The sequence below is a fragment of the Pteronotus mesoamericanus genome, unplaced genomic scaffold (genome assembly GCF_021234165.1).
Source record: "Pteronotus mesoamericanus isolate MK-2021 breed Mesoamerican mustached bat unplaced genomic scaffold, CSHL_Meso_final scaffold_1066, whole genome shotgun sequence".
Classification (NCBI taxonomy): domain Eukaryota; kingdom Metazoa; phylum Chordata; class Mammalia; order Chiroptera; family Mormoopidae; genus Pteronotus; species Pteronotus mesoamericanus.
In genome coordinates, this window is record NW_026555299.1 from 600,914 (window position 1) to 623,456 (window position 22,543).

Sequence of the window (22,543 nt, forward strand, 5' to 3'; positions counted from 1 at the left end):
TAGTTGTGGATTCCTGACATTAGAAGGAAACTTAAGAAATCACGAAACCCACTTGCCTGGTTCTACAGATGAGGCGAGGCCCAGAGAAGAGAAGTGACTTGCCCAGGGTCAAGTGCCTCGTTAACAGTAGGAAAGAGGACTCTAATCCGGCTGGGCCATCCCTGGGTGTGTCCACACATGAACTAAAATGTTCCCACTCGTGGTAGAATCAGTGACCCACAATGAGACCTGCGGCGTTCTGTTTTCTGTAGGTGAATATGAGGGTTTGCTTCCTCTGTCTTGGCCATGGTTGCTAGGAGCTAAAATCCCTGGACTAAATCCCTGGACAAATCAGTTTGCCTTTCTGAACTGTTGCTTCCCAATCAGATAAAGGAGAATTCCAACGCCCACTTCTTAGTCTTCGGAAATGAAGTGGCTAGCACACATACAGCTGCAGAAGCCTTAGAGAGAAATGTCACTTAAGTCGAAGGCATCTGAATGAGAACAAAGGGCACATTTTCTGTTAAGCAATCTGTCATATCCGAAGAAAGTTCATTTCCTTGCCTGTGCTGATCTCTAGACAAGGAAAATCCCAGACTTGGCATGGGTAAGGCAGAAGCGGGCGACGGAAAGGAAGGGAGAGAATTGTTAGACTTCTTGGCTAGAGATCAGAAACGAATCGTTCTCGAGGCCGGCTTTCTCAGAGGCCAGCGTCAGAAGCAGGCCGAGGAGGCAGACAGGGAACATTACCATTCCGACTTGGCTCCGTGCATCATTACTCAACAGAAACTGGTGCGTAAGCAGGATCCTGGAGGATGCAGGAGATATATAAACAATCACTGGGTGCGGACCTGTGGTTGCCTATAGAAGCTCTGCCAGGCCTGAGGCTGCAGACGGACATTTTGACTTATTGAATTTCCACACATTCTTGCAGCGATGACAAAGGCGAGCTGAAACAACACTGCAGTCTGGGATTTAGAAAAGCACTGGCCTCTGACCTCTAACTGGAGCCTCTAATCAGACTCCTAACCCTTCCTCTGGTCAACCAGCATCCTTGCTCTGTGATATGGAAATGACTTCTTTTAGTTGCCTATAAACATCTGACAGCACCTGCACCAAATTGAAAGTTGGCGGGCAAAATGAGGAAGGGCTACTACTTCTGAAAACACTTTCTCTTTTAACGATTTGAAACTTTTTACTCTTTGAAAGAGTAGAACAGGAGGAAGACATTTAGAGAACTTTCAGACACTGAAGAAAGGAGGAAAGAATTAAACAGATGACAATGATCTCCTAGTTGCTGTTTATCACCATCATTATTGTGCAGAGGAAGATGTAAAGATGTGGGCAGGCGGAGCGGCACTGCCCATGGTCACACAGCAACAAAAGAAGTGACAGCCTGAGATTTTAAGGAAGGACAGAATAAGATGGGAGCATCTAAAGCGGGTGCAACTTCATACGAGTGTAGATCTAATGAGAATCTATACTGGAAAATCTGAAATCTCAAGCTTCTTGATGGTATCATGTGCTTTTACGTGAAAAAAAGCAGTGCTGGCCCTGGCTGGTGTGGCTCAGTGGATTGAGCACAGGCTTGCAAACCAAAAGGTTGCCCGGTTTGATTCCCAGTCACGGCGCATGCCTGGGTTGCGGGCAAGGTCCCCAGTTGGGGGCACATGTAAGAGGCAACTGATTGATGTTTCTCTCCCTTTCCTTTCCTTCCCCTCTCTCTTAAAAATAAATAAAAATATTAAACAAACAAACAAAAGCAGCTTTGGGCTCTACACATGCAAATAAAATACTTTACTGGATCAGCTTTCATCTTGGTCTTTAAGGTCAATATTAATCATATTTTGTTGAGAAGACTTACCCATCCCTGTTAAGCCTTCCTATATATCCCGTTCCTTGTTAATGCCTCCAATTCCACCACTGGAATTCCATTCCCTTGAATTAGATAATAAATCAATTCTGTATCACATGCCAGTTCCAGTGAACTGCAAGCAACTTCATTGTGTTGCAAACGTCCTTGTGAAAGGAAAGGACCCCCAACTAATGAGCAGAATGGCAATGCCCGTAGGTTAAGATAGCGTGAGTGCAGCTCCCAAACTTCTGGGAAGGACAACTTATCAGGCTTTCATTTCATCGGCACCTCAGCGTGAATCTGTGTCAGATTGCTTCCAGTGATATCACAGCTGGTTTTGATAGGAATAGCACTACATGTTAGAAGCAAAACTCAGGACATTGAGTTTGCAGGCCAGCCTTTTCTGCAAGGACTGGTATACGGGATGGTTCAAGCAAGGATTCTTTTTTCTGACTGTGTGAATTAAATTATGTGCAAGCTCTTACAAGGATATAAAAATAACATTTAATTAAGCATGTAATGAATCACGACACACTGAAATTTATGAGAAACATTACATCAAATGTGAAAAAGATCTGGGGCATGTGTCCTCAAGGATTAGTACAAAGCACAGGCGGGACCGGTCTGAGTAAGAATCCTGGGCCGTCGGGGGCCATCAGAGGGCCCAGGTGTCTGAAGTAAGTCATGGCGGTTTCCTAAGTGAGGAGAAACAATAATGAAAAGGGAAGTGAGAAGTCACCAGCTTACTTCACTTATTTCACAATTTTGCTTTTTGCTGTAGGGCTGTGCTCTGGGGGTTCCCTGGGGAGAACTTCAAAATTCTAGACAGCAAGGGAGGGCAATTGTTAAGTACCTACAATGTCATCTTGGCAGCCCCAGGAGTTGCCAGCTTTACGGTGATGTCTGTGCTCTTTCAGCAAGGTTCTCGGAGGCCCCCATGGGAAGGCTATCTGGACCGAGGTTGGATCAACATTTCCAAAATATTTTCAGCTATTTACAAAGTTGGATTTGAGATAAAATAAAATTCGTATACCAAATCTACAAGGCCAATTTATTGCCCTGGCTGGTGTGGCTCAGTGGAATGAGCGCCGGCCTGCAAACCAAAAGGTTGCTGGTTCGATTCCGAGTTAGGGTGCATGCCTGGGCTACAGGCCAGGTCCCCAGCTAGTGCAAGAAGCAACTACACAATGATGTTTCTCTCCCTCTCTTTCTCCCTCCCTTGCCTTCACTCTAAAAATAAACAAAATCTTTTAAAAACAATTTATTAAGTATTTTAGGTACCAAGGAAAGACTTAAATTAATCTAAGCCCTTCGACAAGAAAGGAAAAGCTCTCTACAAGATGATCTTAACCAACTCTTCACCCCAGTTCTCTCCACGCTTCAAGACTACTTTGCCTGGAATTAATTTTTCCCTTTACTACAGCTCTCTTTTATAATTATTATCATATTTTGCTGTTATCGGTATTTTCTTTGTCTTGCTCTATTAAACTGGGAGAACCTCAAAAGCAGAGTGTGTGAAATTTTATTCTGTCTACAAATACTTTATCAACAGTGCTAGTCATGGTGCTAGGAACCAGCGAGACAACAGAAAACAGGACAGAAGAAATCCCTGACTGCATAAACTCCTATTCCAAAGGAGCTTTCTAACCCCAGTGCTTGGCACATGGTAGGCGTGCAATCAAGAATGAAAGAATAGCACTGACCAGTGTGGCTCAGTTGTTTGGAATGTCATCCTGTACACCAAAAGGTTGTGGGTTCAATCCCCAGTCAGGGTACATATGGGAGGTGACCATACTATGTTTCTCTCTCCCCCCCACCCCCCGCAAACTTAAAAAATTTATCTGCCCGTGGGGATTTTAAAAAAAGAATGAAAGAATAAATGAAGGATAAGCCCTAGCTGGTGTGGCTCAGGTGTGGATTGAGTGACAGCCTGTGAATCAAAGTGTCACCGGTTTAATTCCCAGTCAGGGCACATGCCTGGGTTGTGGGCCAGGTCCCCAGTAGGGGGGCGCTCAAGTGGCAACCACACATTGATATTTCTCTCCTTCTCTTTCTCCCTCCCTTCTCCTCTCCAAAAATAAAATAAATAAAATCTTTAAAAAAAAAGAAAAAGAAATGAAGGATAAATGAAGCTCCTGTCAGGAATTTGAAATTTAACCACTATGGTTAATACAGGAACACATAGGTAAAAAGGCTACATAGACAACCTACAGAAGTAGAAAATCTTAAGTCATTTCTGCTGTTGCTGACAACAGTTATTGAAAGTAACTATTCAAGGGGCAAGGGACAATACTCCTAGAATCCAAAAGAAAGTGAATGACATTAAAAATGTTCAATGTGAAATAATACTAATTTAAATTAATGAAATTATTGCCTAAAGATGGGAATCCATATAAATGTGAGGTATGATTACTGATTTCTTACTACGCTCATTGAATTCACTGTGTCTAGAACATGGATATGAAGGTCAGTGAAGGCTTTGTAGCCAGGAGAATACTGTGCACTAATAGATATCTTTAACAGGTGGTGAAATGACAATAAAGCAGTATTCCGCAAAATATTTTCCCATAGAGTCTGGAAAACACATTATGCATAAGCCCCTCTTGGAGCTTCTCAAAGCACAACATCCCATTAATGTCTCTGAGAAGTTCTGCAGGAAAGAATATGTTGAACTTTCTTCATCAGTATTTCCCATACTTATTAAACCACCAAATTCTTTTTTCAAGGAATAGCATTAAGTTAGTTTAGGAAAATCTGCTTTGAAGTTCAATTTATAATACTGTTCACTTATACATACCCTAAAGTGGTGATCTGGCAAACAAAAACATTCTCAGAATATAGTGTCAAGTGTTAAACACTTTTTTCTTATGAAAGTATCTGTAAATCTAATTTGCTGCCCAAAACAATCTTGGTAATAACATTCCGCATTTTGTTTCTAAATGAAGTTATTAATACCCCCTGACCACTAGATGGCACTAGGATTCCATTTATCCATATTTTGCTGTGTATACTGCGCACCTTCTTTTGCCCAAATTTTTGAGGGAAAAAATAAGGGTGTGCATTATACATGGGTTGCACTAACTGCAAATCTATACAAATGTTTTAAATTCTTTTATTTATGCTTATGCATTAAAAGTGTAATTCTAGAAAGCAATCACGATGTCCGTATGCAAAATAATATCTTGGAATGTGGTAATACCCAGTTTTGTTTCTAAATATAAATAAACAAATAATTGAATTAAAAAATCAAAAGGAAGGATTTTTTTTCCTGAAGGTTTCTGCCAAAACTGTGGGTGTGTGGAAGAGCATCACGCACAGCAAAATACGGTAGATTGCAACCATGCCAACCAGAATATTTTGAACTATTTTTAATAGTTCAAAAAAGTGTTTGAGTTTTCTAAGAATGTATACGCATATTTATTTATTCATTTACTCATTCATTCAAACACTTGTTAGGAACTTTTAAATCCTGAGAATTCCAATGGATGTTGACGATAAGAAGAGGAATGAGACAGCCAGCTAGCTTACTGTCAAAAAATTGTAATTCTTCGATTCCTAGGAAACTGTAAGAGGCCCTCATCAAAGTAACAACCAGTTTTTTAATAGAAAAGGATAAAAAATATGGCTACATTAAATATGCACATTGATCACATGACGCAGGGAGGACATGCCTGTCCTCGGTCCTGGGAAGCTTTTGGGGTGGGCTCAGTTCAGAGCCTGGAAATTAAGGAGAGATGGAGAAATGAAGATGAAGATGCTGCCTGTCTGACTTTCAGGCCCCAGACTCTACAGCGTCGGTGTCAGAAGAGGGCTTGAATATCAGTATGTTCAACACCCTCTTCTAAGAAACTGAGGCACAGAGATGTTGGGTGGCTCGCCAAGTAATTAGTTGAAACAGAGCTAGAACTTGAACTTGTCTTCTAACGCCCAGCTAATGTTTTTCCCAATATTCCACCACCAATTTTGCAATTTAGAATAGATCTTCCCCTAAACTCTTTCCCTTTCCAAATTCTTTTTCCCTGCTGGTTCTCAGCTGGTTGACCATCCTCAGACAAGATGTCATTTGTGTGTGTCTTGTGTTGGAGTCCCTAGGAAACAGGCTCTGAGGCAGAGGTTTGCATGCAGGAGGTTTATTGGAAAGCGATCTCAGGAACTGCATCTCGGAAAGACTAAGAGAGGCAGGATTGGGCAGAGAAGAAGTTGAGGGCTCACCCACTCACACACAGCACAATGGGAACTGAGACAGTCCTTCAGAGTTATCCTACCTCAAGGCTACAGGGCAGGACCTTTTGACCTTCCATATTGACCACTGATTGGAAGCACGCAGCGTAACCATAGGCGAGGTAGCTCCCTTCAGCTACGAGCAAAAATTAGCAGATTAAAATCCCGGTGTTGGCAGGGTTCCATTCCTTTCTGGAGGCTCCAGGGAAGAACCTGTTTCCATGCCTTTTCCAGCTGCTACAGGCTGACCACACTCCTCACTCATGGCCCCTTCCTTCATTTTAAATGCCAGCAATGTCCCCTACCTCTGACCTTTCTTCTGTCCTCACATCTCTCTCTTTCTGACCTCAGCATGGAAACACTCTCTCCTAGTTAGGACTATGTAATGAGAGCCCACCTGCATGATCCAGGCCACTCTCCCCATCTCTACATGCTAACTTACTCACATGTACAAAGTCCTTTTGTCATGCAAGTAACATATTTACAGGTTCCAGGCATTAGGATGCAGACATCTTGGGGGGGCCATTACTCTGCCTACCACAATCTGGATTAAACATTCTTGGTAAGAATACTTCATATGTTAATAGCAGTATTATTCACAATAGCCAAAAAGTGGAAACAACCCAAATATTCAGCAACTGATGAATGGATAAATACAATGTTGTATATTCATCCAATGGACTGTTGTCAGCCATTAGAAGGAATGAAGCACTGATTCATGCTACCACATCATAAATGAACCTTGAAAACGTTATGCTAAGTTAAAGAAGCTAGTCACAAGTGTGTATGATTCCATATATATGAAATGCCCAGAAGAGGCAAATCTGTAGAAATATAAAGCAGATTAGTAATTTTGGTGGGGGGGCGGGGAGGGTTGACGGTGGGCAGTGACAGCTAATGAATATGGAATTTCTTTTGGGGTGATAAAAACATCCCAAAATTAGATTGTGGTGATGGTTATGCAACTATATCAATAGACAAAAATCACTCACTTGTACACTTTAGAGAGGTGAATTTTATGGTATGTGAATATTATCTTAATAAAGTTGTTTGAAAAATGCCTTGCAGATGATGCTGTATTCTTCACTTTGTATCACACCAGGAGGTACTTTATATCTGGTTGTCTTTATTTCATGAGAAATGCTAAGGTTGAACTCTAGGTTGACAACTGATGGAAACTATATTTTTAACAAGTGCTTCAGAAAAGTTATCTACCTTACAGGAATACTACCACCTTACAGGGAAATTAGAGGATAAAATTAGAATGTGACATATTTAGTAAATCATAAACATGGCAGGTAGAAAAAGCACGCCCTCCCAGAAGGAAGATGTCCATGTCCTGATCCCTGGAACCTATAAGCATGTTACCTTACACAGCAAATGGAACCTTGCAAATGGGATCAAGCTTAAGGATCTAAAAATGGGGAGATTATCCTGTATTACCTCGGTGGAACCTCAGGAGCTTGAAATCCTGATTCAGGAAAAATATTTCAAATGGTAGTTCTTTTTGGTAATGCAGCATTTTCATTCAGCAACATTGGAACCTTTACCACCAATATTCATTGTTCCCGCAGCGAAACACAACTCCGCTTTGTCCCGTTCCCCAGATCTACTCCTCCTCTACTGTTCCCACCCAGTTAACAGCATACATACACCATTCACTCAGTTGCCAAGACAAAAACATAGGAACCATCCTAGCCTTGGCCTTCTCTCTTACTTTTCCTGCTCACACATGCTTATGATTTTGTAATAAAAGATTTTGTAATAAAAAGGGCATTATTTGTGCCAGACTGTGTAATCATAGAGGCACTTGGGGATATATACGAGAATATATATGCAGTTGGATATATAAGCCTAGAGTTCAGACAAAAGGTTTGGACTGGAGATACACATTTGGGAATTATCTAGTATTTAAAGTCAGAAGACTGGATGAGATCCTCAAGGGGGTGTGTATAGATGGGACCAAGGTGTGAGCTTTGTGACACTCCAACATTAAGAGGTGGGGAAAAGAGATGCAAACTAGCAAAGGCATCTGAATGGGAACAATGAAATAGGAGGAAATCAAGAGTGTGGTGTCCTGGAAGCCATGGGAGGGACGTGCTTCCAGGAGGAAAGAGCAATCAATTGATCAAATGCTGCAACTAATCAAGTAAGTTTAGGAATGAGAGTCCAGTATTAGGTAGGGTAACAGGGATGTCACTGGTGACCTTGGAAAAGCCTGTTAAATGCGGATTTAAGAGACAATGAGGGAAAAATTACAAAGAATGCTCTTGAATTTTGCTGTAAAGGTGGGGAAGAGCTCTGACATAATATAGTAGAAGAGAGTGGAGATCAAATGAGTGCTTTTCGTGGTGGGGAGAATAACAGCATGTTTGTGCCCTTAGAGAAACAACTCAATTAAAAGGGAGGAAATTGAAGATGGAGGAGAGAGGAGAGAATTGCTGAAATGATATCCTTAGGCAGGTGACCGAGGGAAAAAGTAGGAAGGTTGTCCTTCTATCAGCTCAGGGGAAGTTCAATTTATAGTGACAGGAAGGGAAGGCAGAGCATGTGCATATAGATGCTGGTAGGGAGGGAGAAGTGGTGGCCAGGAAAACTCCTGACTGCATCAATTTTCTATGTGCAAAAGCAAGCTGAGAGTGAGCACGAGGGCAAGGTTAGGGGGGCTGTGAAATACTCCCCTAGGACAGTCAGTGGACAAGGGAAATACAGTATGTTTGCGGAGCAGCAGTGGGTCCCACTCAAGGCTGAGTCATGACAGAGGTATAGGGAAGCATGTCAGCATGACTATGTACTTCTGTAGGTCTGTTCCGTTGCAAACTTAGATTTAATCACCATTGTAGTTTTTACCGAAGTATGCTGAACAGAGGAAGCTGGGCAAAGGAGTAATTTAACAAAATTTAAGCAGAGCAAGAAGGAACATCAAGGAACTGAAGCACAGCAAAAAGGTGGTAGGAACAATGGATTGTACACGGAGTGGAGGGACTGCACTGCTAGTTGGTGTCCTGGAGTGAGCTGCAGAGAAGTGTCGTCAGAACAGGATGAATAAATCAGAGAAAGACAAAAAAAAGGTTGTGGTCACTGCTAATAACAAAAAGTAGTAACAGAAGTGCTTGACAAACGTTTTCTACTAAGGATAAAAAACGTTCCCCGTCAAAATTAGTGTATTTCTCAATATTGAGCATCTATGCAGCCCTAGATACGGATAAAGCTGCAGTTTCTTCCAAACCTTCGGGTCGCGGGTGGAAAGGCAAATCCCTTTCACGCATACATACATGTGTGCAGCATTTAAGTAATCTCAGTAGGTTGCAGCATCGATGTTTTATTGAATCCATTGTTTCATTATACAGAATAGTCTCCTGAAAAAAAAAATGGAAACACCAAAGTCCCCTCTGCCCCTTACTTCACCTAGTCCCGGTCCCACGTGTCGGGGAAAGGTGAAGAAAAGGAGACCGGGTGTAGATTCACAGACGGACACCCAGACGCAGGGAAAGGGGACCGCAACTCGGAAGCCGGAAGAGGGCGCCCATTTGCCCCGGCAACCAGGACGTAGCCCTCTTGGGAATTCAGACTAGCAGTCCGCGCCGACTTTTTAAAAATGGAAACAAACCCGGCCTCCGCCCCTCTACCCTGGGGCCGCCGGGAAAAGGGCACCACCCCCCGGAGGCGTCCTGGCCAGCCACACAAGGTTCCGCAGGCAGAGTCGGCTCCCCCGTCCCCATTCTCTCAGTCTTCCTCCCTGCCCACCCTTGTCTCCAGCCAACTCTGGGGGAGTTCCGCAACGCAGGGTCGGAGCCGCCCTTTCCCCTCCCAGAGCTTCTCCACCTGTCCGCGCCTCCGCCGGTCCCGCCCCCGGAAGTGACGACAGCCGCCAGGTCCTGGTGGTGTCCCGTCGGGCTCCGCGGCAGCGGCGGGAAGATGGCGGCGGCGGGAGCCCTGGAACGGAGCTTCGTGGAGCTCAGCGGTGCTGAGCGCGAAAGGCCGAGGCACTTTCGGGAATTCACAGTTTGCGGCGTTGGTACGGAAACAGCCAAGGAGGGCGCGATCCGATTCTTCCCCTCGGGTTCCTCCCATGGGTCCCCAAATCTCTGATCCCCAATTCATCCTCTGAAGTCCACATGGCTATAGCTCCGGGATCAGAGCTCCTTTAGTGTGCTACTTATTCCTTCTTTTCTTCCCTTTCTTTTTGTATGGGTTGTCAGTCCGTCATTCTCTGCTTCCTCGGCGCCGTCAGTCCCTGTCATCCCCAGAGAACCAGGTGTGCAGGCTGATCACTCTCCTTTTGCAGGAACTGCAAATGCCTTGACTGGAACCGTGAAATACGGTGAGAGCGCGGGAGGCTTTTACTATGTGGAAAGTGGCAAGCTGTTATCCGTCACCAGAAACCGGTTCATTCATTGGTAAGTGCTGTGTTTGCCCACGCCCCCTGGAAGGTCGGGTTGTTCTGCGTCAGTGTCATTCTCCAAAGCGGTAACCTACAGGGAAAGAGAAAGACTGTTTTCTAATCATATGTAAATCAGGAGAAAATTAAGGAGACCGGAGTTCCAGGAGGTGGTCCCTCTCAGGGCAGCACTTAAAGCAGAGGAAATGTAGCTTAGGGGATAGACCGCCGAAGGCCGGATTTAAACTAAGGCCATTGTGTTTTTATAGTGCTTTAAAGCGTCCTTCAGTCTACAAACATGTTTGAGCTGTTACATGTCAGGTATTGTGCCAGATGGGCTAGGGATGAAGTGATGAACAAAAACCACCACCATTTTCATCATGCAAGATGTGGCAGTGTTAGATGTGGACTCAGCTTTCAAGGGGCGCTTTTAAAAACGATAAAGACATTATAGGGACTATGAGAGGCTAACGGGAGGACCAAATGTTATTTGTGGGGCTGGGAAGGACTTTAAGGAAGTCACATTTAACCTAAGATTGGAAGGATGAATGGTTGGCCAGGCAAGGGGTTGGGAGACAGAGCAGTTCAGCAAGTGGGATCACCATATGCAAAGTCCATGAGGTGGAAAGAACTTGGGGAACTGACTGACAGTGGCTTCAGTGCAACAGGAGAACGGTGATGTGAGAGATGCTGAGATTGGGGAAGTAGGAAGGACTCGTTAGGAAGGACGCTCAGGTCCTTTTTAAAGATTTTGGATTTAGGTACATTGAGTGATTACTGAAAGGTTTCACAGGGTTACTAACATGATCAAAATTGCATTTAAAAAAAAATGAGTCTACTTTGTGGAAAGTGAATTTGGGTTGGATGAGTATAATAGGAAAGAACAGTTTGCTATTATGGTGGCCCAAATAAGAGATGTTGGTGGCACAATTGTCGGAGTGGTTATAAAAGGAGAAATAAGTGGATTCAAGACACAGTGAGAAGGCAGGCGCACTAGGACTTGTGATAGACTGCCTATGGGTTGGGCGTGGTAAGGGAAATAGAAGGAGCAGGGACAACTCCTTGGTTTCAGGCATAATCAACCAGTATAGGGTGGAGGAGTTGTCAGTTAGTGAAAAATAGAAAACAGGTTTTTGAGAGATGAGTAATTGTTTTAGATGCACTAAATGTGTAAATCTGTGTAGCAGCCCTTTGGCAATGTCAACTAGGTATTGAAATTTACAGGTCTGAGGCTCAGAAAAAAGACCTGTGTTAGAGGTACAAATCTCATTTATTTAAGAAATATTTTTGAGAGCCTAATATGTTCCAGTCAATGTTTAGAGACTGGAGATACAGTAGAGAACAAAGTAGACAAAGTCCCTGCTTTTGTGGAGGGAGACGAGCAATAAACAATAACCAAAAATAAATAGGTAAATAAATGTACTCCGTCAGTTGATGAGCGGAATAGAGAAGGGAAAGCAAGATAAGAGGGAAGAGGAATGTTTGTTGGAGCTGGTAGTTTATATTGGGTAGTCGACAAGACCCAGTGATCTGGTCACACTTGAGCGGAGGAAGAAAGGATGTCTGGCGGACAAGAAGTTCAAGTAGAGACTCCCAAGAAACAGTGCGAAGAATCTGAAACAGGAGCTTGTATGTTATGTTCAGACAGTGACAAGAGGCCATGAGCCTGAAGCCGAGTAGACAAAGGGTAGAGGAATAAGAAAGGTCGCCAAGGGCCATATCAGGGCTTTGTTGGTTATTTTAAGGCTTTGGCTTTTACTCTGAGTGATGCAGGAAGAAGCTATTTGAGGGTTTTAAGTGAAGGAGTGGCATGATCTAAGTTGTGTTTTCAAAGGCTTGCTGTGGCTGCAGGTTGCGAGCAGAGTATAGTGGGGACAGAGGGACAGCAGGGAGACCCGTTAGGGGGCTGGCGGTACAATCCAGACAAGAGACGAGGGGGCTGAGACCAGGGCGGTGCTCGTGGCCGTGAGCAGTATCCTGGCGGTGGGTGTGTTCTGAAGGTGAGTTTGGTAGAATTTACTGTTGGAACAGGTGTAGGGTGTACAGAAAGGGAAGAGTCAAGGGCGATCTCCAAATTTCCGACTCAACTGGAAGTTACAGAGATGCCATTAGTTGAGTTGGAAAAGAGTGCAGTAAAGCATGTGCTTTTGTTCCTTTGTTTTGGGGGTTTGCTGGGTCCAGAAATTCTGTTTTGGACAGGGTTAATTTGAGATCCCTGTTAGGAATCCAAGTGGAAGAGTTGGCAGGGGTCAGGAGTTCAGTAGAGACTTTGGGCTGAAGATACGGGTTAGGGAGTTGTTGGCATTTGACGGCATTTAAAGCTGCTACGCTGAATGAGATTGCCTAGAGAACGAGCATAAATCAGGGTTTCTCAACCTCTGCACTGCTGACATTTGGACCCAGATAAATCTCCCCTGCATTGCAGGGTGTTGAACAGCACCTCCACCCGCTGCATACCAATGGAGCACGCACGCATGCACACACGCACACACACGTTTACCTATACACACATTCAGTCATGGCCAGCAAACACATCTCTGGATATTGCTACGCGTCCTTGGAGAGTCGGTTAGAAATAGCACCCACTTGAAAACTACTACGTAGATGAGGGAAGAGAAGAGGCCTGAGGACTGAACCCTGGGGCAGGCCAATATTTAGGAAGATGAGGAACCAGTGATGGAGACCGAGTAGTTCGTGAAGTGAGAGTTGAACCAAAAGAGAGTGGTGTTCCACAAGCTAAGGGAGATATTTCCAGAAGGAGAGTGAAAAAACTGTTCAGTACCACATGTGAGTCAGAGAAATGAAAATTAACCTTGCGTCATGGGGGTCATTGGTGACCTTGTCGGGAACTGCACCAATAGTGGTGCAAAAGCCCCGGCTGAGTAGGTTCAAGGGAGAAGAGGAGGAGAGGAATTGTGCGTGTAAGCCTGCTCTCAAGGAGCACTGCTGTGAGGGAAGCAGAGAAATGCGATGGAGGGCAGTGGAGATACAATAGTGTGTTTATATGCAGTCGAGGAGAACCACTAGGGGACAGGAATTGAAGAGGGTGAGAAAGTGCGGTAGTAGAAAACAGCACAGATGTTAAAATCATTTTGAATAATGGCAAGAGAAGTGAGTGACTCAGGACTGGTCTTCAGCGAAGGAGAGGGGTCTGCGATGAACTGGGTAGCAGGTGGTATCTGACTGCATGGCCTTCCGCACTGAGTGGTTTGCGCACGGGGCGGGGAACAATGGCCTAGAGTGGCATTGGGGACAGGTAGGACATCTGTGCCCTACCCTGAGGCCCCACTGCAAGGAGCGTGGTAGAGAAAGCTAACACCATTAGAGAGGCTCGGGGGGGTACTGTCTTCTGGGAAGATCCAGAACCCAACTTCATCCAGAGGCAGGAAGGAAGCAGTTGTTCAGAGATGAGGTTGAGGGTCCGGAAACCTGTGCTGATGACACAGCCTGAGTTGCGAGGAGCAGAGTAGCTCTGGGGAACCATCAGACCACTAGTGGTGCTCACAGCTTTGCAAATGGATAAGGTGTGCTTTGGAGAATGTGTACTGTGAGCAGAAAAGATGACCCAGGTCAGGGTTTGGGGAACTAACATGTGGGGGTCAGGTCAAGGAGAAGGAGGGAATGCCCCGAGTTGGGAGTAAAACCGGGAGAGGATGCTGCGGAAGTCAGTGGAAGGGGCAGGTTTAAGAAGGACAGCACGGTCAAGTGTGTGGGTGACTGCTGCGAAGAGGTCAAGTAAGAAGGCTGAAGAGTCCTTTGGAATTGGTCTGGTGACCTTGTAAGAAGAGGGTAGGTTGAAGAGGATGAGGCTGGTGAGGAAGTAGAGAAAGAGCGGCCATAGAGAAGAATGGAGAAAACGTGATGGCTGGATGGGGGGCAGAATGAGTGATGGAAAGGGAGAGGCCTGGGAAGAGTGGATTTGAGTGTTTATGGAAGGCTCTGGAAGGAGAGATGGCAGCAGGAGGGGTATACTTGAGATAGAGATCGGCCTTTTCTTGCTGGAAGGAAACCTGCGCTTGGGGAAGGGTGTGGGTAATGTGGTAGATGAGGTGACAGGCTACCACATGGCAGAGTGGCACCTGAAGAAGAGTCGGCCCTGCATCCTAGTGGAAGAAGTAACAGAAGTAGTAGGAGAAATACCCATATTTATTAAGGTCACTGCAGTTGAGGCTACAGTCATATATGCGGAGACCATGTTCCTCCACAAGTAATGGGCAGGGGCGTGAATTTCCTAATAGCAGAGTTTAATTGCACTGAATATTCTAAATAAATGGACTGCCAAGTTTGGAAACACAGAGTCATGTAATAAGATTTTGATGTTACATTATGCTTTTTTGTAAATCTATATAATCTAGTGGTTCAGAACATAAAAATTGGTCTGAATTTGTCCAAAATTTTCAAATTGGGAGAGTTCACCTGGAAATTATTTTCATATATTTCAGTGCAACAATCAGAAAGAAAAGCATACACTTTTGAAACAATGGCCTTTTTTTTTTTTTTTTTTTTTAAACAGGATGACCTCCGGAGATACACTGGAGCTGGTGGAAGAATCACTGGACATAAATCTGTTAAATAATGCAGTTCGCCTCAAATTCCAAAACTGCAAGCTCTTACCTGGAGGGGTTCACGTCTGTGAGACTCAGACTCATGTGACAATCTTGATATTAACCAATCAAACAGTGCACAGGTTGCTTTTACCTCACCCTTCCCGGATGTATAGGAGTGTAAGTTAATTAAGACCTTTATTTCCCAGATTCCTCTGGCTGTCGGATTTAGTGCTGGAGAAATACCCTTTGGAATTGGAGCAAATTTGGATTCCTTATCAGCCCTCACCAAGCATACTTTGATAGCTAGTATCTGAAATGATCAGACACATTTTAAGTTGAAGAAATAACTTTTATTAAAAAAGAATAGCTTTCTTTTTAAGCTTGAAAATTTTTTTACTTTACACAAAGCTTTTGTAGCAATTGAAAGGAACTGTGCAAAATTCAGCTTATTCTAATTTCACAGATTTGTCTTTTTAATTACTCCACAGGAGTTGGCTGTTGAAGGGCAGATGCAATCAATATTCACTGACATTGGAAAAGTTGACTTTAGGGACCCTTGCAACTATCAGTTAATTCCAGCCGTCCCTGGACTGCCCCCTAATTCTACTGCCTCGGCAGCCTGGCTTAGCAGCGATGGGGAGGCCCTGTTTGCTCTACCGTCTGCCGCTGGTGGGGTCTTTATTCTTAAACTACCTCCTTACGACATACCTGGTAAGAATGGGAACTGAGTGTGGATTTAACCTTAAACAAGGGTGGTTGGCATTAAAACAGGCCTTAGAAGTCCAAGCCCATCATCCAATGCAGGAATTGCTCCTCTACCACCCCTAAAATGGTGCAGTATCGCTTACCTAGTGAGCCCCTACTGATGGACTTTTTTTTCCCCAAAAGAGCAAGATTTTATACAGCAGATGGAGAACTGTAAAGCTTATTGCAATATGGGAAAAGACAAGTGTAAGAAAGCCTGTTGGAAGGCCTCTAGTAGAGATGCGTTGTTGACCTTCAGGCTGAGGTCGTTTAACCAAAATAATTGACGTCAGGAAGTTGGGCTGCTGATACCCTGCTCCCAGTCACCACTCTCTTGCCTGGATTATTGCTTTAGCGTCCTAAGCGTCTCCGCGGACCTATCCTTACCCTCTACAGAGAATTCCTGGGCAGACCGACACATTTAAACCCTAAGTTGAGTGCTGTCACTAATCTCCTCGAAGCCTTCAAATGAGAGTTGTTTTTCATCTCACACACAATAAACCCGAAGTCCTCACCGTGGTGTACAGCGACCCCCTGCGGCCTCACCTTAGCCTCATTTCACCCATGCCTTCTCCCGATTCCCTGAACACACCACGCGCACGTTTTCAGGCCTTTTCTCTGGGGTGGACTTGCCCCAGCTACCAGCTTGACTCCTTCCCTCAGCTCCTTTAGGTCTTTTGCTCAGTACCCCCCTCGGTGATGCCTTCCCTGACCACCCTTTTCAAAGTTACACACACATCTCGCCCTTGCATTCGCTCTGTCCTTTCCCTGTTTTGTTTTTCTCATTACCACTCAGTCCGTTAACCCCCTTGCTTCTCCCACCTCCCAATGGAAGATAAGTTCCGTGGGGGCGGGAGGTTTTTTACGTTTACTGCTCCACCTCTAACACTTAGCACTGCCCAGCACATGAAAGCTACGCAGTGACCATGTGCAAAGAATGAAGTATTTCTTCTGGGAAGTATGAGTTTCTATTTACAAATGACAGAAATTTTCCCTAGGAATCTAAAAATGCTTTTTTATTGATCCAGTAATGCTTCTAAAGATTTTAAGTGTGATATATGTGGAAAGGCACATCCTAAGAATTGCCTAGCCCCAGCTTGTATGGCTCAGTGGGTTGAGCACCAGCCTGTGAACCAAAACGTTGCTGGTTCAATTCCCCTCCAGGGCACATACTTGGGTTGTGGGCCAGGTCCCCAGCTGAGGGTATGCGAGAGGCAACCAATTGATGTTTCTCACACATCGATGTTTCTCTCCCTCTCTCTTTTCCCCTCTCTCAAAAAATAAATAAAATCTTTTTAAAAAAATATTTGCCTAGACAGAAATGTGTAAGCCTGTCACGTGTTACAAAGACCTGGTTCATGGTTGTATCCTTCTCCCCTTTGAGTACCGCTAAGCACCACCAGGAGGTGGCATGGGTGTATCATTGGTCTATTTTCAATCTTGTAGGGATGGTGTCAGTTGTGGAGCTGAAGCAGAGTTCAGTGATGCAACGTCTGCTCGTGGGCTGGATGCCAACAGCTATCAGGTGAGCGGTGCTGGGCAGGTAAATCAGAGGGCCTAGGAATTTAACCTTTTTGCACTGGTCCCTGCTTCCATTCTTACTCCAAGGCAGATAAAAATTATACCAGAAAGGAGAAGAGTCTGCCCAACATCCCATTCCATCTGAGCAGAGCCATATTCCAGAGTCCACTTCATCTGGAACTGGCCACCTTGACAACAGAAACTGGCTTCCTCTGTATATCCTCTGGTGCGGCACTCTGCCCGGTTCACCAAGCCCAGTTTTGTGTAATAGAAGTAGAAAGTTTTTGATGGTTAGGACAGTATTCCATTGTTACGTAGACCTTTGAAAATTGATCACAGTGATTGGTTATAAGTCAAATGGAAAATGTAGTCATTATACCAACATACAAACTCTTGCTCCTATTGATTAACAGTGTATGTTATCTCTTAATATGCAAATTATAATGACCGATGATTTCCAATAGTAAAATGTGGCCTTATGTCTTTAGAGGTGATCAGGGGCCTTCAGACCGTCCCCTCAGTCTTGCTGTCCATTGTGTCGAGAACGATGCCTTCATCTTTGCTCTGTGCCAGGATCATAAACTGCGCATGTGGTCGTATAAGGTAAATGCTGCATTTTTAGTTACAGTAAGTTAAAGAGATTGTGAATTACAAGAGAATTAAAGTAAACCTTGCTGCTTCTCTTAGATTCTCAGATCACTTAGTTTGAAAATTATAGGCCATTTCCAGATTCAGACAGTTTCATTTCTCATACATTTCTCCCTGAGTTTTTGTCTAAATTTTGAAAATTATGAGCCCTATAGAAAAATTGAAATAATAATGCAGAATATATCCTTAAGAGGAACAGCCCTGGCTGGTGTGGCTCAGTGGATTGAGTGCCGGCCTGTGAACTGAAAGGTCGCTGGTTTGATTGCCAGTCAGGGCACATGCCTGGGTTGTGGGTCAGGTCCCCCACTGGGGGCATGCGAGAGGCAACTGATGGATGTTTCTCTTCCTCTCTTTCTCCTTCTCTTCCGCTCTCTAAGAATAAATAAAATCCTTTAAGAAAATTTTTTTAAAAAGGAACAAATGTACTTTTGAGGTGCAATATGTAAAATAGTTTCCAAGATTCACAAAACAGCTGATAATTTTATCTATCAGACAAGTGATAATTTCACCTTAGTCCTCAAAAAGAAACCATTAGGTCCTTCATCTCAGCACATAAACTAGGCAGAATGCTAAATATAATGGTTGTGCATCCTTTAAAGTGTAGGGCACTTGCGTTCTAACCTAAATATTCTTTGGTAATGCTGCTCTTATCTTGGGCAGGACCAAATGTGCCTGATGGTGGCCAACATTCTGGAGTATGTCCCTGTGAAAAAAGACCTTCAGCTCATGGCTGGGACCGGACACAAATTACGACTTGCGTATTCCCCTTCCATGGGAATGTATCTAGGGATTTACATGCATGCACCAAAACGAGGACAGGTATGAAGCACATGAAACGTATGAAGATATTCTGTGTGTGGGGAAGTGGCTGTGAACTGGAGTCTGTTTCAGGTCTTCACATCAACCTAGATGTCGCATGTGTTGTCTTCGCAGAGAATGGGGGGATTTGTGCCAATGTGTGAATGAAAAGACCATGCAGGAGAGGTCAGGGTGAAAGGGAGTGGAGAATTGAAAGGAATATGTAAGGAAAAGGTAAGCTAAACCAAACCAGAAAGAACAAATTTGGAAGTCTGAGTGAAAAGGTGGAGTCATGAAAAGGAGATAGGCACTCATCAGTGGTCGAGTAGGAGTAGCAAGCGCTGACGTCCTTCGTGTCTTAGAGGGAGATACAGACGGCGCGCTTATTACGTGCCATCTGAGGAAGAAAGCTTTCAGTGTTTCACCATTTAGTATGATGTTAGCAGTGCATTTTTAATAAATGCCATTTATCAGGTGGGGAAGTGTCTCTCTGTTCCTAACTTGTTGAGAGTTTTTATCATGAAAAGGGTGTTCAGTCTGATGCTGTTGTCCTAATTCATGTTAAGATATCAGTCATCTTACCCACCGTTGCTTTTGTGCCATCAGTACAAATATCAGCACAGTGAAACGGGCATATAATGTCATGGTATTATAATGAAAAGAGCATTGACTTCACGGCCCCCCGGAACAGTCTCAGGGCCTCTAAACACCCTGGGCCACATTTGGAGAACAGCTCCTCCGTGAGTTAGATACGGAGTTGAAGGTGGTACCTACGAGTGGGGTGAAATTGAGCAGCATCCTTGACCTCCTTTGTTTTGAGCACGCCGGGCTCTGTCAGTGAAGCCTAAAATCAGCTAAGACTTTGTGGCAGCCTTGTAACACTTACGCCTTGTCAGATTGTAATAAATTTGTGCCTTTTTTTTTTTACTTCACAAAAACTATTCCACACAGGGTTTCTTCTCCCTAATCGGTACAGTTGAAGCTTTGTTCTTTAAAACTCTGTAATAGTTTACATCCATTTCTATTAATTTCGTTTGTTTCTTGTTTTTCTCTTGGTCCTTTGGATTCTAATTTGGTTAATAAGCGTAGTAATACAGTAAATGCGCATTGACGTACTGAGCGTGCTGTCTGTGTTGCCATGTAAGACGGGTGGTCCATGGATTTTTCATCAAACATTTACTTTTACCATGAGTGATGAACTGATGAACTCTGTTACCTTTTTGTTTTGTTGTCTTTGTTGGTTGGTTGGTTTGTTTTATGCTGGTTGCAACCTGCCAAGTTGGTTCATGTTCCACTAATGAGCTGAGGTCTGCAGCTTGTAAAATACTGCTCTAGGCTAGAATGAATATGAGCACTACATATATTTTTGTGTTTCATATACTCCTATCTTTTTTCAAAAGGGACTCCACTGAAAATTTTTTAGTACTTCTTTCTGGACAGTTGCTTTTGTTAAAAGGACAAAATTATTGTCGCTCTTATCAGTGAATTTTCTTTATTAAAAAAATTATTTAACACACCCATCAGATATTATTTTGAGTTTGAAATTTTTTGTTTTGGCTATGGAGTTAAATACTAAACATGAATTATTTTACAGGGTTTTATTTTTAATAGAGATTAATTGACGTGTTGATTTGTATTGTGTGTATGTTTAAAATTGTCTTTGGTACTTTGGTAAGAACATAAACTTAAAAATAGGTTTCTGACTACATTGAGATACCGCCTCTCACCCATTAGGATGGCTACTACTATCAAAAAGTAAATAAATAGCAAGTATTGGTAAGGAAATGGAGAGATTGGAACTGTCAGGCATTGCTGATGGGAATGTAAAATGCTGCAGCCACTATGGAAAATAGTATGGCAGTTCCTCAAAAACATCAATCATAGAATTATCCTGTAATCTAGCATTTCCACTTCTGGGTATATACCCAAAAGAATTTAAAAAAATAATAATTTAAAGTAGGGTCTCAGGGCTACTTGTACATCCATGTTTATAGTGGTATTATTCATAAGAGTCAAAAGCTGAAAGCAACCCAAGTATTCATCAACAAATGAATGGATAAACAAAATATGGTATATGCATGAAATGAAATATTACGTAGCTATAAAAAGAATGATGTTATGATAAATGTTACAGTATGGATGAACCTTGAGGACACAGTCACAAAGAGACAAATACTGTTGAGATTCCACTTATATAAAATGCTGAGCAGTCAAAGTCACATTGACAGACGGTATAGCGGTGGCTGCCACGGCCTGAAGGGAGAGGGGAATGGGAAATGTTTAATGAGGACAGTTTCAGTTTTGTAAGATGAAAAGAGTCTGGGGAATCAGTTGCACAATAACGTGAATGTACTTAACACTGCTGAACATAACACTTTTGGTTAAGATGATAAGTATTGTGTATTTGACCATACTTTCTTAAAAATTGGTTTCTGAATGCTAATAACTCTTGTTTAGAAAAGTGGCGTGTTGATTATTTCAAGTAATGAATTACCAACTTCTGTTTTAACAGTTTTGCATTTTCCAACTGGTGAGCGCTGAGAATAACCACTACAGTCTAGACCACATCTCCTCCCTCTTCACTTCGCAGGTAGGTTGGATTGTCTTTTGCACGTCACACAAATACAGGAAAGCTGCATTGACTAATTTGACTATACTACAGTGGGGCTGAAATCTTAAAATGGAATATTTCATGATGTATGCAAACAAAATTTCATTTGCGTTTGACCAAGTTCATGTGGTACCATCTTTTGTTTTTATGCTTTTACCCCTCCCACTGATACAAATGTAGGTCATTACAAACTACCACCCTTTCTCATATTAACTCCCCCTTTCCGTCCCCCCACCCCTTCTTCCTAGGAGACACTGGTCGACTTTGCTTTAACCTCTACAGACATCTGGGCCCTGTGGCATGATGCTGAGAACCAAACTGTTGTGAAGTACATCAACTTTGAACAGTATGTACACTTACCTTTGTCATCCTACCTTACCGCAAGCAGTTTCGCACTAAGAAAGCAAGAGCCCTTTTTGGGTTGTACCAAAGTCAAGTGTTTGCATTTAAAGGATTCAGCCTGAGGGCTGCCTGTTGTTAACTGTTTTCTGAAAAACCTTCTTTTATACTTGTGTCATTTCTTACCTTACAGTTTTAAGATGAAATGAGGATTCTTCAGGGTTGGAATGAGATAAAGAAAATATCATGTTTCTTGGGAGAGATGGCACATACCTAAAACACTTCTAACCTGAAGGGTTGTTTTTGTTTTTGTTTTTGTTTTCTCCTAAGCAAAGGCTATTTCTGATGCCCACAACTTCCAAGAGACACTAAAGCCCCTTTGGGTTCTCAGGTTACACAAGTACAGTGCTTCTCAAACTTTTTTTAGAACAGGAAACTCTTTTTTCAACAGATAGTGAACTCCAATATATAACAAAACTAGTATTTTATAAGGATAAATTATAACACATTCAACATGTTGAGAATTTCTAATATGTATTTGGTATCTTATACTTTAACGTACATAATATGAGTTATGAATGTTTAATAGTTACAAAATATATTTAAAAAAACTAATTTGGAGTCAAACGTTGTGTAACCCCTGAACACTTAGGGAGGATTCCCTGGAACACATCTTAATGTCCCTGGAATTAAACTAACTGAACTTTAGGGTCCCTCCTAACCTTATATTCTGGAATAGGACTCTAGAAATAGTTGCCCCCACATTGACCCTGAGCAAGCCACATCTCAGGAGGTATATGAGAGTAGTCCTGATAGATGGCATTCCAGCAAAGTGGGGGGAAAGCTAAGACTCTGGAGTTAGATGAGAGTTCGAGTCTTCTCATCTGTGCAGCTTGCTA

At 43.2% G+C, this 22,543-nt stretch overlaps 1 protein-coding gene across 1 annotated transcript in view; it reads left to right on the forward strand.

Annotated features, from left to right (window-relative positions):
• The first annotated feature begins 9,960 nt into the window (after window positions 1-9,960).
• NUP160 (nucleoporin 160) overlaps window positions 9,961-22,543 on the forward strand; it is a 43,002-nt gene continuing 30,419 nt past the window's right edge. The window contains exons 1-9 of the mRNA XM_054586961.1: window positions 9,961-10,073; window positions 10,344-10,455; window positions 14,950-15,160; window positions 15,472-15,694; window positions 17,174-17,252; window positions 17,737-17,851; window positions 18,557-18,715; window positions 21,207-21,284; window positions 21,554-21,651. Coding sequence (XP_054442936.1) covers window positions 9,974-10,073; window positions 10,344-10,455; window positions 14,950-15,160; window positions 15,472-15,694; window positions 17,174-17,252; window positions 17,737-17,851; window positions 18,557-18,715; window positions 21,207-21,284; window positions 21,554-21,651 — 1,175 coding nt within the window. The 5' untranslated portion in view covers window positions 9,961-9,973. The remainder of the gene's footprint in view (window positions 10,074-10,343; window positions 10,456-14,949; window positions 15,161-15,471; window positions 15,695-17,173; window positions 17,253-17,736; window positions 17,852-18,556; window positions 18,716-21,206; window positions 21,285-21,553; window positions 21,652-22,543) is intronic.